The sequence below is a fragment of the Mustela erminea genome, chromosome 4, assembly GCF_009829155.1.
Source record: "Mustela erminea isolate mMusErm1 chromosome 4, mMusErm1.Pri, whole genome shotgun sequence".
In the NCBI taxonomy this organism is placed as follows: domain Eukaryota; kingdom Metazoa; phylum Chordata; class Mammalia; order Carnivora; family Mustelidae; genus Mustela; species Mustela erminea.
The window spans coordinates 140,847,517-140,862,581 of NC_045617.1; the positions used below are offsets into that span (position 1 = coordinate 140,847,517).

The window sequence follows — 15,065 nt, forward strand, 5'->3', positions numbered from 1 at the left end:
TTCTTAACCCTTAACCCCGGGGACAGGTCTTGCGTCACCGTCTTGAGTACACACGGCCAGGGCTGATTCCTGGAAAGAACGCAGGCGGAGTAAGCAACAAGCCCCGTGCCTGGAGACCCGCAGCCGCGGCTCGTCACCGAAACCTGGGACCCCGGACCTCCCTCGGAAATCCTCCTCCTCCCTCCGCAATTTCTCCTGGGACAGCCTGAGTCCACCTCCCAGGGGATGATGTGGGGAAGCCACGGGCCTTAGACTTCATGAAGACCGTGAGAGTTGGCGAGGGAGCGGGCAATCTGGTCCGAACAACCGAGGAGCCAGGAGCTCCGGTCAGCTGAGACGCCCGACGCCGGCCGCCCGCGCTGCTGCACGCTGCCCCTCCTCCACGCCCTCCCTCCCCGGCTCCGCCCAGCGGCCTGCGACGCCGGGGAGAGGCGGGGTTTCCGCTTCCGGTGGCGGATTGTTGACGCCTGCGGCTGCTGCGGTGGCGACCCGGCCGTTGGGGAGGGGCTAGTGGGGGAGGGAGACGGCGCAGTGACAGGACCGCCGAGGGTGCTGCTGAGGCGACGATGGCAGAGGGGCCGGAGGAAGCCCGAGGCCGCCCTCCTGGGCAGGACGACGGCGGAGGAGACCCGGAGCCCGTCTCTTCCCTGAGAGGCTCTCCTGCCGCCGCCGCCCCACGGCCCCGGGACGGGCCGCAGGCCGAACCCCAGGCCCCGGGCAGGCCCCCCGTCCCGGGCCCCGCGCCCGCCGCGGGCACCACTGAGGAGTCGGAGCCGCTGCGCGAGCCCGGGAAGTGCGGGGAGGCGGCCCCGGGCCCTCGCGCGGGGCTGCAGGAGCCGGCTGGCCGCGAGGCTCCCGAGGCCGCCGCGCCGCGAGAGAGGCCGGCGCGGCTGAGCGCCCGCGAGTATTCCCGGCAGGTGCACGAGTGGCTGTGGCAGTCCTACTGCGGTTACCTCACCTGGCACAGCGGCCTGGCCGCCTTCCCCGCCTACTGCAGCCCCCAGCCGCCCCCGCCGAGCTACCCCTCGGGCGGTGGCGCCGCCGCCCCCCAGGCCGCGGCGCTGCCGCCCCTCCAGCTGGGCTATTACAACCCCTTCTACTTCCTGAGCGCCGCGGCCGCCGGGCCTGACCCGAGAGCGGCTACCGGCATCACCGCCGCTGCTCCGGTCGCGGGCCTGGGAGCCCGGGCTCCGCACGGGCAGGGACCCGTCCGGACAGCCCCAGTGACCAGAGTGGGATCCGGCGCCCCTTCGCGAAGCCCGAGCGAGACGGGGCGGCAGGCAGGTGAGAAGCGCGACGGAGAGGCGGGGCGGGGCGGAGCGGGAGGGTCTTAGGGGAGCTCTGCGGGGGGTAGAGCGGCCGCGCTTTCGACTTCCGTAACCGCTGCAGCCGCGCGGGTTGGTGTTTCTCGGCGTCCTGCGGCGGTCGTTCGCCCAGGCTGGAAGTTCCTGAAGTGTGCGGCGAGGCTGTACGGGTTCCTTTTCCTTTAGACCTGGTCCTCCGACCTGATTCCCTTATTCCTGGGACTAGTCGTCTCCACGTGTAAGGAGATGTTTGCTCAGGAGACTAGCCGCTTGATCTCTGTGCTGTGGAGACCGAGCTCAGAGCTTCATTCTCGGGTGGCAAACCCACTCTGAGGGCAGGGGCGGGGTCGGGGTCGGGGGTGCGGGTCGTGCTGGGAATAATCCAGACGTGGACTTATTATGTATGATGCGGTCTGTGATGATAAATGGTAGTATCGGTATCATTGATAGGGGAATTAATGAAGCTGACGGATATGAACGGAGATTGGCATGAATGCAGACGGAGTTACGAACCTTTGAGCCCTACCTGATGTTCTTTGTAATATTGTCTGTTTACTTCTGTATGGGAATTAGAACACTAGTTACACTTTTTAGTTTATTAGACTTTGTTTACTTTGTTCAGCCATATATGAGACAAGATCTAGTTTTCCTGAATTTGATCCCACTCAGAACTTGCGTTGTCAGATTGATAATCATTGGATTTATTACACAGAAAAGCAAGACAGTCTTAATGAAGAGGGGGTAGTATGAGGAACGCAGGTGTTTACTTTGTAATTGTCTATACTTAACCTGGGTTCTTACTAAAAAATGTTTTATTTTGTGTCACAGGCTTGGTGATCACCAGGGTATGCTTTTGAGTCCCTAGTGAAATGTACTGAGTGCCTTAAATAACTTAGTATCTGTGAAATCGTTTTTAAACCGTAAGGTGGTGAAAGCAAACTTTAAGCTGTTCAGTAAATAGTGGAATAAATAGCATGTGGTACTGATAGAGATAGAGTCAATACCATTAACTGTTGTGAGGTTTGAGGTTTTAACTTGTTTTTTTATTAGCTGGTTATACCTTGACTTTGTGTTCTCCATTTATTACCTAGCTTGGGTTCTAAGGCCTTTGTGAAATAATTAGTTTTCCTCTTTTTTTTTTTTTTCCTTTAAATTTACAGGCAGAGAGTATGTTATTCCATCCTTGGCCCACAGATTTATGGCAGAGATGGTGGATTTCTTTATTCTCTTCTTTATAAAAGCAACCATTGTCTTAAGCATTATGCACCTCAGTGGAATAAAGTAAGTTAAGGTTATTTGCAGAAAGGTTTTAATGTCTACTGCATAGAAGTCTTGTTTTCTGTAGTTCTGGTTATGGCCACAGGTGACTGTGTGGACAGTCAGTGTGCCAGTGTCATGATTTCTCCTACAGGGAGCTCCTCCAAGGAGCTTGGTCATATTTGTTTTCTTGCTTTTAAGAAATAAGTACAAAAAAGAAAAAACAATGAGTTCTGAAAGATCCGTGGGAATCTCACTTATCAAAAGAGGGTAAACATTTGATTTTTTTTTTATTCAACCATTTTATTAGACTAGGCATTAATTTCCCTCTTACTATCCCATTCAGAGTAAAAACAAAAACATAAAGAGCTTTGGGTAGATGAAGTGTTGGTAATCAGTTAGACGGCTTTTCCAAATGGGATAGCTTATATATCGGGGGAAGTCCCAAGAGAACTGCAAAGTGAGCCGTTTATTTGAATGATCCTCCTTTCACATTAATAATTACAGAACAGTGACCACTTGCTCAGCCCTTTCTATATATGCTAAGCGCTGAGCTCATTTCATACGAAGTCTTCAGTTGTATCACCAACATGAGATGCAGAGCTTCATACTTCCTTTTTGTAGACTGAAGTTTGGGTTTACTTCAAGAAGTGAAGCCTAGAACTTAAATACAAAGGTAGTAAGTGTGTCAAGATACAAACCCTTTGGTGAAATTTCAGGGTCCTTGCCAGGAACCTGAGTGTTACTTTGATTCCGCTGACTCTTCTCTCCCACCTCCCACACAGCCAACCAGGTACCAGCTCCTTTCTTTTCAGGCTCCCATTCCGCAGCCTCTGGCTCAGACCATTGTCCCTGTACTGTTTCATTGTCACTGCTTCTCCCCAGTCCAGTGGTTGTCATCTCTTATCTGGATCACAGCAAAAACCTCCTGACTGGTATCTCGGTCTGCCATCTCCTGCTCTATCTCAGTCCAGTCTCTGATAGTAAAACCAAGGAGATCGTAAATTCGGATTCTGCCCCTCTCCCACCTTAAAACTCTTCAGCGATTTCTTACTGCCATTAGGATAAAGGCTTGTCTTCCAATCACTTAACAGATGCTCTTATTTCTTAATTGCTGTGACCTGCTGTACTTAATATTTGAGCCACACCGTCCTGCTTACAGCCTCCATCACAGCCTTGTTCTGTTCCTAGGCGCGCTCTCTCCCTAGTCTCTCCCTCCTGAAACTCCCCCCGCCCCCTTCTTCGTCTGGCTAACTTCTCTTCCTACGCAAGATCTCAGCTCAAACTCAAATGTCCTTTCTGGGAAGCCTTCACTCCCTAAGTGAAATGTACCTGGAACATGTCTCCCTACTACCCTGTGGTTCTCCGTCATCACCCCCATCCCACTTCATTGGTACTTTGTTGTGCTTTGTCTGGTAGGTAAGAGTCTCTGTGAGAGCAGAGATCAGGTTGAGTCCCTGAGGCTAGTTCGATGCTGCTTGTTTGTTGAACAAGCTAATGAATGTTTTGTGAAGCTAAAATGTGTGGAAACCTAAAGATTAATTTAGAATTTCAGTTTTAGTTTGTGACACTGCTGGAAAAAATACCAATGCAAATTGCTCTGGTAAATAATTCTTTATAACCCCAAACTATTGTTTTGTGTAGGGATATCTCTAAGTTTGCTATGCATTATATAATAGAAGAAATAGATGAAGACACATCAATGGAAGACTTGCAGAAAATGATGATTGTGGCTCTTATATACAGATTGTTAGTTTGTTTCTATGAGGTAAGCTACTGACTCAACAAATATTCACATTTAACAAGTTATTTTATTTATTTATTTTTTAACAATCTAATTTTAGATGATCAGCCCAACATAAAAAGTAATGGAAATTTATAATTATGCATGTTTCTGTCAAATATCTCTTTAATTTTTTCCACATGTTCTTTAACGTAGTATTCTTCAAGTCAAAAAGCAGAACTTTTGAGTGGAGACAATTTCTTTATAACATATTTGAGCCTTGTGGTCCAAAAATATACTTGTAAGTTGGTTGTGGAACTTGAAATGTATTTTCCATAGAAACAAATTGCTAAACAAAAAAAGAAAATGGGTCACAGAGAAATCTTACAGTAGACCTCTTGTGGTACTGAGGGTATAAAAGACTTGCGGAGAAGCCTTACAGCGTTGACCTCCCAATATTCTGAGATTCTTTCAACTTAAAATTTTAAAACATGAATAACATGGCAAAAAAACTTATCTTTAAAATTGGTGGAGTTGAGCTAGTAAATTATTTTTAAACTCTCCTTCTCTCGGGGTACTTGGGGGTCTCAGCGGGTTAAGCCTCTGCCATAGGCTCAGGTCATGATCCCAGGGTCCTGGGATCAAGCCCCGCATCTGCATCGGGCTCTCTGCTCATCGGGGAGCCTTCTTCCCCCCCGCAACCCCCTGTCTGCCTCCCTGCCTACTTCTGACTTCTCCCTCTGTCAAATAAATAAATAATCTTTAAACTCTCCTTCTTTCCTTAGATAATTTGCATTTGGGGAGCAGGTGGAGCTACCCCAGGGAAGTTCCTGCTCGGCCTTCGCGTGGTGACATGTGACACATCAGTGCTTATTGCACCGAGTCGGGTTTTAGTGATTCCTTCCTCAAATGTTAGCATTACAACGTAAGTTCTTTTCTTGGCTTAATTTCCTACATACATACGAAAATAATTAAGTGTAGAATTCAATGTTAGTCCTAAGTTATACCATTTGATAAGTATTTTTAGGATGTTGGTATTTTTTTCCCATGGCATGTAATGGTATTAACCTGTGTTAAGTTTAAAACGGGAAAGGTGGAGGTTTTCAACTGTTGTGGAATTGTAGACCCCTCTTCAGTGTACAATTTCAAGATAATCATTTTATGGAATAAAAGTTGCGAGGGGGTTTGGGTGGTGGCAGTGTCTGATCAGTGCTCCGTACCTAGTTCAGTTTTTCTCTAAATCAGTGGCTGTTGGGCCAGTTACTAATCTGCCTCGCGCGTTGTGCTCGCTTCGGCAGCACATATACTAATCTGCCTCGCGCCTCCAGTTTCCACATGGTAGTAATCCGTGTCCTCATCCCATCGTGAATGGGCAACAAGGGTTCGGGCAGAAATGCCTGCACACACCCAGCTCCGGCTCTCAAACCACACGAGCACGCTTGTCCCGCTGGCAGGACACAGGGCTAGCTGGCGGCGTCTGGCTCTGTGGGGAGAGGTACACATTGTGCTCATGGGAGTTGTAGAGACTTAAGTAGGTGGCAGTCAGCTGAGCAAAAAACAAGATACAGGCTGGAATTGCTGCCAGAATGATTCAGAGCTGGGGTGTTATGTAAAGGAATAGGAGAGACTCTGGAAGCCTCGATTTTGCAGATATCCTCAAGTTTCCTTACAGTTTTGTGATTATTATAATCCTGGTTGCTACTTTTAATGAGAGTCAGTAATGGCTGTTTATTGAGCACCTCTTACGTAACGGGCCTTGTTTAAAACAATACGTATTAATAAGCCAGGTACCATCCGTAGCGTTATCCCCTTTTTACAGATGTGGAGCGCGAGTGAGTGGTTGAAAATGGATCTGACAGCAGCCAGTCTGTGTTCAGAGCCGCACTCAGCCACGCACTCTCTATAGCCTTGCCGTGCACGGAGAGGCAGAAATCTAACACGGATAGGAGAATTCTCCACTCTGAGCCACACTTGGAAGCTTTGTAAAGCTTTCTTTAATCACAGCATCCCCCAAAGAAAGAATACATAGTAATTTAAGCTGTCAGAGCCTCACAGAAGGTAGAAGAGGGGACTGCAGGAGGCATGAGTATAGAAGGTACTAAACCCACACGAGTGAATATTCAAAAGGTAAGTAAAGGGAACAGCTATTCTTCTAGCCAAATATCCGAGAAAATACTCTAAACCTTTAGTTCGCATTCTGAGAGTACTCATCAGTGCTCTTCATGTGGAAGTTCTGAAGTCTTAGTCTTACTCTTCTGTTGATGTTGTCTTTAGAGCCCAGGTGGTTTGATCAGAATATAATGCTATTTCAAAGTAACTCCGATATCGAAGGTAAAAACGCTCAATACTTTGAATGTATATTTTAAATATATATATTTTAAACTTGGTGTAGGATAGTATTAACCTCTAAGTGGTTGGTATGTAATTTATCTGGTATTCTTTACCTTAATTTTTTAGGTCTACTATACGAGCTTTGATCAAGAATTTTTCTATTGCTTCTTTTTTTCCTGCTTTCATCACACTGCTGTTTTTTCAGCATAATCGAACAGCCTATGACATTGTGGCAGGAACCATTGTGGTAAAAAGAAATGGGGTCAGATGATGCCTCCAAAAGCCCTGAATTCCATACTCTCTGGAGTAACAAGACTAAATTATGTGTCAAGGTCATCGGTATCCCTGAGTTACACTAATTGATGATTTAGAAATTAAAGCAGTCGCTCCAGTGTGATGCAGGTGACTATTCTGAAAGTATTGATTTTACTTGAATGCCAAAGAACTTTTCCAGAAGAAAAACCTGTTAAATTCAAGTGTTAAAAATTTTCAGATCGAAAAGGCGGCAAGTGGTTTTATAATCAACAATGGACAGTATATACTTTCTTAAGATCTAAGGCTTAGAATTTGCTGAAAGCATTTTCAGCTGTGAAATCGCCAGATGAAACTTTCAAAAATTTATTTTGGTTTATCCCAAAATGATGGAAAAAGTCCAGTTGTGTTTTGTAAACACATTAACTCATCTTTAGTTAACAACACTTCTTGGGGTAATTGTGTTTGCTTTTGGGGAGACGGAGTGGAGACACAAATCTGGTAATGCACTTGGCCCCCGGCCTAGGAGGAAGTGAGTTAGCTGCAAGACAAAGGGGCGGACGGGGCAGGCCTAGCAGTTCCCGCACCTGAAGTTTGCAGATCTGGACTGCAGTGTATTGTGGGAATGATGTCACTTTACAAGTACTGTTCCTGTTCAACACGTGTTTGGGGCAAGTTTTGCATGACGATGAAAAGTATTCAGCCCTACTGCTCTATTATCATTGATTATTTTTAAAGAAAAGGTAAGTTAGTGATTGCTTTTAAAGGGGGAGGGGAGGGTCACCTAAATTTTCACCGTAAATTTAAGTTGAAATTCATGTGCAAGTGTTTTTAGTGCCCTAAATCAAACGAGAAGTATGTGGGGGGAAGGACTTCATCAAATTGTTGCATATTTACTGTAAAACAATATTCCCAGTATGTGTGCGGCATGAAGCAGGTGTTAGTGCTGTTCAGTGTCCTGAATGTACCTTCTATTTCTACACCAGGTAGTCACATACTAGCTAGTTTCTTTTTATTATATTTTATATAGTTCCATGACTTCTGAAACATCAAGGAGTTAAATATTAATCTTAGTATTTCATGATAAAATACTAGTAGCCTGTGAAATATTAGCAGTTTTCCCATTATGAACTGTTCTTTCTACAACAAAGACAATTACCATTTCCATACATTTTTCTAAGTTTTGGGGGCCTGCCAGGGATGATGTTTTGAGGGAATTGTTAAGTAACACTTTGTGTATTACATTTTAATTTATTCTTCTACTGAAGCAAAGCTTAGTGTTTTAAATGTGTGTGCATGCTTTTGTTAAATGGCCCAGTTAACAGTGTTGAGATATATCTGAGAAATTTTATTTCTTTGGCATTTTTTCCAATCCTGACATTGTTTTCCCCAAAAACACTAGCCTGTCTTGGATACTTCATAATTAGATTGCTTAAAAGATCAATCTGGACTTTATTTTTGGTCTCAAATAGCAAACACATGACATGTGGGTTTTTTCTTTGACTTTAAAACTGAAAATATTCACATTTGATGTCTATAGAAACCTGAACAGCACCCTTATTAATCTTTATTGTAAAATTTCATAAACCATGTTTTTCAAAATTTTTTATTAAATCAACATCACAGAAAGCCTATTAAGTGTGTCAAAGTACTCAACAGATCACTCACTTGTAGCCCCTGAGAAGATGTTTAAAGTGTTTTGCCCTTCACAGTAGAAAGACACAGTAGGAAAAGTTAAGTAAACTCACTCAGTAGTGTATACGTTAGCATCAGTGGATACCGCTCTCTTGGCCACTGATGGAGAATTCAACTTGAAGTGTCCTTCAGCCATGTAGCTCTGGAATAGATCTTTAATGTAGAATTTCCTCTCAGATAATTAGAAGGTTCACCATCTAGGCTATTTTTGTTTCTATTGCCAAACAAAAGCAAGTAGCCCAGTTTAATTCTTACAATATTGCACATTTGCTATATATGAGTTATTTAGAATCCTAGCTGGATGTAGGTTCATTTAGATCCATCTTGGGATCCAAGTTATATACCCTGATAAAATAAATACAAGTTCTGTTACTGCTGTTCTACCTTTCTAACAAAATGAAGTGTGTTTGTATTTTGAATTCGGCACACAGGAAAAGAGATTTTGATTTCCAAATCATTGGGGGGAAAATGACAAAATAGTGGGGAAGAAGGGAGAGTCACTTTTTTTCTCTTAGGGTTGTGAGGGGTTGAGCCTCTGTCTTTTCAAAAACACTTTATTTTTTTCATTTCTAGAAATGCTGATTTTCTGTGTCCAAGTATAATTCTCAGGCTGAAACTCTAGCCTAAAAAGGCAAAAAGAGTTGTTTTCATAGTACAAACATTATTCATCACTTTTACAAGATAAGTCATAAGGGAACAAATATTGGAAGTCAAGCCAAGTAAGACCACTTGCAGTGAATATGGCCTGAATAAAACCGCAGAACAGGCAGTTAGCGTGGGCATCTAGAAAATCTCCATACCCAGGACTCCGGGTGGCTGGTGCACCTTGAGAAAAGTCTGACGCACTAAGTCCATGCTGGGTTTAGGGAAGTAAATGGGAGGATAGTAAGCCTTGATTTTTAGACCAAGCTACGACTATAAAAATAAAGCCAACAACTTTTTGGACAGTAACGCGTTATAAAGTATTACCCAGCTGCTGCTTGTATCGCACTGGTGCAGAAGTCACTTGTTTCCACCTAAACACTTACTTTCCAGTTTTCCCCCACTATTTAGGATTGGGAAAAAAATATGTATTTGAGGGCCCTCTTATTTAAATAACACTACTAGGTCTTTAGTGATTATTGCTTTACATGACAAGTATAAGTTGTTTTAACTCTGCTTTAAAAGGACTTGTTCCCTTAAGTGACTTGTGTGGGGGTTTTACTCATGCATCAGTATTTCCAGCAACAAGAAGGGAGAAAGGAGTTGAAAATACTTGCGAGTACTGGGCTTTGTGAGAGAGACAGGGATATTAAATATTTTCAGTCCACATTTAGCCCTATTAAAACAGGCTGTTGTTTCTTTTGAAAAATATGCCCAAATAATACCAGTATTCCTAAAATCTGACAAGTACCGTTTCAGGTACTTGCCATTCCCCGTCCCCTGTATCAAAGGCCAAAATCTTCACACTATGTGCTTGCCTGGGTGAAGTTCCTCATTCCAAACTATGTTATTATGTATATATCCTCACAGTTCATTAGAGTAGGGCTTGACCCACAAACAGTATCTGATGGCCTGCCTATAAAAAAAATTCAGCATTCTATTTTTAATAATTTGTATGCCACCTTTGTATTCTTTATCTCAATAAATACTTGATCACCAATGCTTTTGTTTTTTGACTGTTAATTGAAGTTTGCTCTAGAATCTCCTGCTTAAGGGAACCCTTGCTTCCAAATACAAATTTCTAGCATTCGCGGCCTTTAGGAGAATGGCAGTCAGCTAGAGTGCTTTCAGAAATAAGAGGTCTACCCCCCCCCAAAAAGAGTCTACCTTTTGGGGTATATTCTTTAGGCAAGTCACTCAGAAGTTACCCACAGATGACTATGCTTAATGTTCAACTAATTCTGTCCTTAAAATGGTTAACCCCCCCAACTACTAAGCAAGATACTAAGGACCCATGTTACACATGGGGAACCGGAAGTTCAAAGGCTCATAGCTGGTAAATGACTGAGCTGGGCAGTTTAAACCTCATTCTGATCTTACAAGCACTTCCTATTCTAACACATCTAGAGGAGGAGGACAGGATACAAAACAGGTTCCTCAAGAAGAACGCAGATAAACTCCATGTAGCTAAACAATGGCCGGGTCTGAGTTCTACAGACAATGTGCTTTTCGGAGCTGAGGCACAACCTACATTTCTGGAACTACGAACGACAGGGGACGTCGAGGTAAGCTTGTAAGAGTTGCCCCACAGCGCTAGTCCATTCAGTTGCCATGTGTCACTAGACCCAATACACGTATTTTCCCAGTTTTACCACATCAAGTGTCAGTTTCCATTCAACACACAGGCTAACCTTTGTAAACATTTTCATTGAGTTTCAAACTTTAAATAGACCCAGGAAACAAATGAAGTCATGGAGATGAAAGGACAGCACAGGAAGGAGTCAGTAATTCTATAATCACGTATGGTGACCACACTTACGGTGGGGAGCACTAAGTAACGTATAGAACTGCCGAATCCCGCTGTATGCCTGAAACGACTGTAACGTGAGTTACATGAATGAGTACTTGAATAATAAAAATTTTAAAATTTGGATTTTATTATTTGAAATTAAAGTGGTGGACTAATTTATAGCCTGGTTACAAACTTAAAATTAGTCCACCACTTTAATTTCAAATAAAATCCCAAATACACGAACAATTTCGGGAGAGAATTTGTTAACAACTATTAATAAGCAGCTAGCTTGAAGACATTTTTCAATGGTCTAAATTACACTTCTTCTTAATGCCCCAAATCATAAATTACTTGAAACAACCTGGTACCTGAAGTGCCATCCTCAGGCCTGGACCTCAGGCATTCGAAGTCTTCCAGCACTAGAAGTAGCTTCTTTCCATGGTATTTCCCCCCTTCTTCTACGAACTGCCCTCAGTTTTCACTTGTGTAGGGAAGGTAGGACCGAGGCCTATCCAAGACCGCTGTTAGAGTCACAGAGAGTGGCTGCGAAGTACGTCTGCCGGCGGAGCCAGTCCAGGAAGGAGATTCCCTCTGCTGGACCGAGTTGGGAGGGGCAGGGTTGCCGCTGGAGCTGCGTTCACGAATGTCGTCTGGAGCCACATTCGCAGCCTGGGAATAACGACAATGGAGACAGAAAATCCAAGTCCCAAGCCCTGATTACAGCTCTGTAGACTACAGATTTGGTGCCAGATTTCATTTTTAAGCCACCTTGATTTTCAGTCAACTTGTTTTAAAGAATACTAAATAACTATTTCTAGCACACTTCTTATGAAAATTTTTCCCAGAGCAGAAAGCCTAATACTCCCATTCATTATGGGCCCAGAGGATGGCAGATAATGAACAAACCTGCCCCTTAGTTAGGCATTAACATCTCCACATTAAAACCAGGTTTCCGGTATTCACCATCATTTGCCCCCAAACAGGCCTGTGTCAAATGTATATTATTAATAAAGTGAGAATTATAAAATTTCTCTCCCCAAACCAGCACCAGATAATGACCTAAGATGTTTTCAAAACAAAAAATATCTTTGCAAAATTGGAAACACAAAACAGCTCGTAAACATTTTAAAGTTCTGAATTTGGATTTCAACCAGAAGTTAAGCAAAATAAAAGTCCGCACAAAATCACCGTGTGCTCAAATTAAGTCTAAAACCAAGCAAATGCTGTCCCAACAGGTCTTTTATGGACCACGGACGAGATCTAGTTGGGGGGAAAAATTAGTAAAAGAATCTGTAAGAAGGACCACGTAATTTCTTAGGCTGCTTTCAGCATGTGTCTCCAAGGCCTGATCAGTAAACACTGTCTAGTCGCCTCTCAAGGAAGATACAGATACAAGCAAATGGTTACGTGTGTTTATTTTCAACTTTTAAAAAGATATGTCATTTTATATGCAAGGTAGGCGTGATTCCTAGCACCAGAAGAAAAGCAGGGTACCTTCTCTGTGTTTTACCTCCAGACACTTCCCCTTCACGTAGGAGTTGTCCAAATCACTTAAATGTATTCTTTGGAATTTCTCTGACCATGGCGAACCTTTACAAAAAAAGGTTCCCTTCCATTAACACTGGTACCTTCATTATAAGTTAACACTAGAACAAAAAATATTTCATAATTTTTTATTGATGGCATTTATCCCATGGTTTAACATGTTAATTATACTGTAATAAACATGGCTTTAATATTAAACTTTTCCTTATTATCCAAAGTCACCACAGTCCATTTCAGTAAATATAAAAATATATGCTTAATACTTTGTACAATACTGGTTTTTGGTCCAAACAAAACTGGATCAGAAAAGCCAATAAATTCACTTTAAGAATCCCCAATTTTTTTTTTAAAGATTTCTAAATGGATTTAGGCAACTTTGAATAATGGGATTTACATAATAAAATCTGAGACAAGACTAAACAAAGAACAAACAAATTTTCTAACACAAAATTAAAATTTCAAGTTCACAGATTTATGTTATGCCAAAAAAGTACAGAAACAAAATTGTATTTACACCAGTTTCATAATAAAATAATGAAAAAGGCAAGACAGGTGATAGGAGAATGAAAATATAGAAATAGCATATAATTATTAAATGGAGAACGCACTAGATCTAATAAGTCCTTAGCATGGACCATTCTTTAATCAGGCTTCCTCTATCAGAAAATTTTAGTGCACAATACACCCAACTCACTCACTTCACACATACACCAGCACAAACTCAGCATAGAAATCATTCACTTCCACATTCTCTAATCTATACAGAATTCCTCCCATATAATTACAACGTCGACGCGTCCCCCGGCGCGCACCCGCGAGCGCAGCGCAGCGCGGCGCGCATGGAGGCTCCCTACAAAGCCACCCGCCCGGGCGTGCGCGGCGGCGCCCAATCAGGGGTCATGTGCTGGATCCTATTTCTGGGGCAGAATCAGCCGCCGATCTAGCGATTATTGTTTCTTGAACGGGGGAGGAGGAGGGGAGGGCGGGGCTGGGGGGGGCGAACTCAGGAACTCGTCAGGCAGGTCTGACCACAGCCAGCCCCACGCACAGTACGGCCGGGATCTGAGAAGCAGGGCACCAGCAGTTGCCAACGCGGTGTGGGACACACCGCGACCTTTATTTCCTGCGCCTGACAGCAGTCTTTATCTTGCGACCAGGAACCGAAGTTCCGGAAGAAGAGAACATATTTTTCCCGTTTGACCTGTGAAAAAGAGGGACTGCGTTACGTCACCCGGTGCTCCGGGACACTTCAGCATCCAAACAAGGTGACCTGCGACTGGGGGCGGGGGGGGGGGGGGTCACTGAAGGAAACGCGCTCTCTGTCCCCGTCTGTCCCCGCGCACAGCACAGCGGCCGACACTCGTGTCTCGCCGGAACGCAGCGCCCGCCCCGGGGCCGCGCCGAGCACCCCAGCCCCGCTCCGCGCAGGCGCGCACCCGCCACGCCGCAGCCCCGCCCCGCCCCCGCCGCGCGGCCTTACCCCACAGTGAACGCGGCCGAAGACTGGCCGAAGGCGAAGGCCGCGGAGCCGGAGGGCTGCGCCGAGGCGGCGGGGGTGCCGGGGTTCGCCCCGAACGTGAACACGCCCGACGGGTTGTTGTTGGCGAAGTTGAAATTGGTGGTGCTGCTGCTGCCGAACTGGAAAACTGAAGAACCTGCGGCGGTTAAAGCAGAAACACTTCACTAAGGTCAAAATGCTAGTTTTCTGGTAAGGACTCGGACCTTTACATATAACCACACGGGAAGGACTAAGCGGTCTTACCGTCACTCAACAGAAAGTTAAAGTGAGCCGTTCGCTCCACCGACACACCGAACATACTCCGACACCCTCAGACGAGGGACCCAACTTAGCCGTGACCAAGGAGAACAGGGTAGAAGAGACTTCCGGTGAAGGACAGCCGAATCCACACCCACATTTAGCGCTAACTTCTTCAAAAATTATGTTAAAATAAGAGTAAATGTTGTTTTACGAAGATGGGGGACAGAGAGGAGACAACAGCGACAAAATGGAGACACCGGAGGGCTGACTGGAGCCAAGTACTAAGCTGGCAGCTGGGAAAGCACAGGCGCAATTCATTTACTCTAGACATACCCAAAGGCTTGGGTGCCTGGGGCCTCTGGAAGGGAGAATGAGGTGTGACTATAAAAAAAGAAAAAGAAGGAGTTGGAGGAGGATGGGAGAATATCTGTGTGAGAAGCAGGAACCCAGGTCACTCCTCCCCAATACCAAACGAGACTTTTCTCCTCTACCCCAACAGGACAGAACTTCAGTCTCTGGACTAGGCGGCCACACACAAAGGCCAGAACATCCTACTGAACACAGAAGGATCAAAAGTAAGCTGAAGTTAGGACTACGGAGAGCTGCAGCCTTCCTCCCTGACTCGGCTCCCAGAGCACGGGCCATGGGGAGTTTTTGCACACTGGCAGGACACTGGGAGTAACCTCCGGGGAGTCTGACCTTCTGAAGGAAAGACCTACTGATACCAAGATCCAGGTCTTCCTAAGGAAGCAGGCCCATCAGATG

The 15,065-nt window shown here is 44.8% G+C and overlaps 2 protein-coding genes across 6 annotated transcripts in view; one reads left to right on the top strand and one right to left on the bottom strand.

The window, feature by feature from the left end:
- The first annotated feature begins 422 nt into the window (after positions 1-422).
- On the top strand, positions 423-9,898 carry FAM8A1 (family with sequence similarity 8 member A1). The gene is made up of 5 exons (XM_032341193.1): positions 423-1,284; positions 2,465-2,585; positions 4,206-4,329; positions 5,070-5,209; positions 6,742-9,898. Exons 1-5 carry the CDS (start codon positions 567-569, stop codon positions 6,884-6,886), a joined length of 1,248 nt encoding a protein of 415 aa, XP_032197084.1. The 5' UTR covers positions 423-566; the 3' UTR covers positions 6,887-9,898.
- Positions 9,899-12,396: 2,498 nt separating this feature from the next.
- NUP153 (nucleoporin 153) overlaps positions 12,397-15,065 on the bottom strand; it is an 85,467-nt gene continuing 82,798 nt past the window's right edge. For all 5 annotated transcript variants that reach the window (XM_032341189.1, XM_032341187.1, XM_032341190.1 and 2 more), the window contains 2 exons: positions 14,022-14,196; positions 12,397-13,742 (listed from right to left, as the gene is read on the bottom strand). In XM_032341189.1, the coding sequence (XP_032197080.1) occupies positions 13,658-13,742; positions 14,022-14,196 (260 nt within the window). In that variant the 3' untranslated portion in view covers positions 12,397-13,657. The remainder of the gene's footprint in view (positions 13,743-14,021; positions 14,197-15,065) is intronic.

What these genes read in the sequence shown, in the direction of transcription:
- FAM8A1 (XM_032341193.1), top strand. Translation starts at nt 567, where the DNA reads ATGGCAGAGGGGCCGGAGGAAGCCCGAGGCCGCCCTCCTGGGCAGGAC. An exon ending in CGAGACGGGGCGGCAGGCAG is followed by an intron (nt 1,285 to 2,464) that starts GTGAGAAGCGCG and finishes TTAAATTTACAG; the next exon opens with GCAGAGAGTATGTTATTCCA. An exon ending in TGTTAGTTTGTTTCTATGAG is followed by an intron (nt 4,330 to 5,069) that starts GTAAGCTACTGA and finishes TTCTTTCCTTAG; the next exon opens with ATAATTTGCATTTGGGGAGC.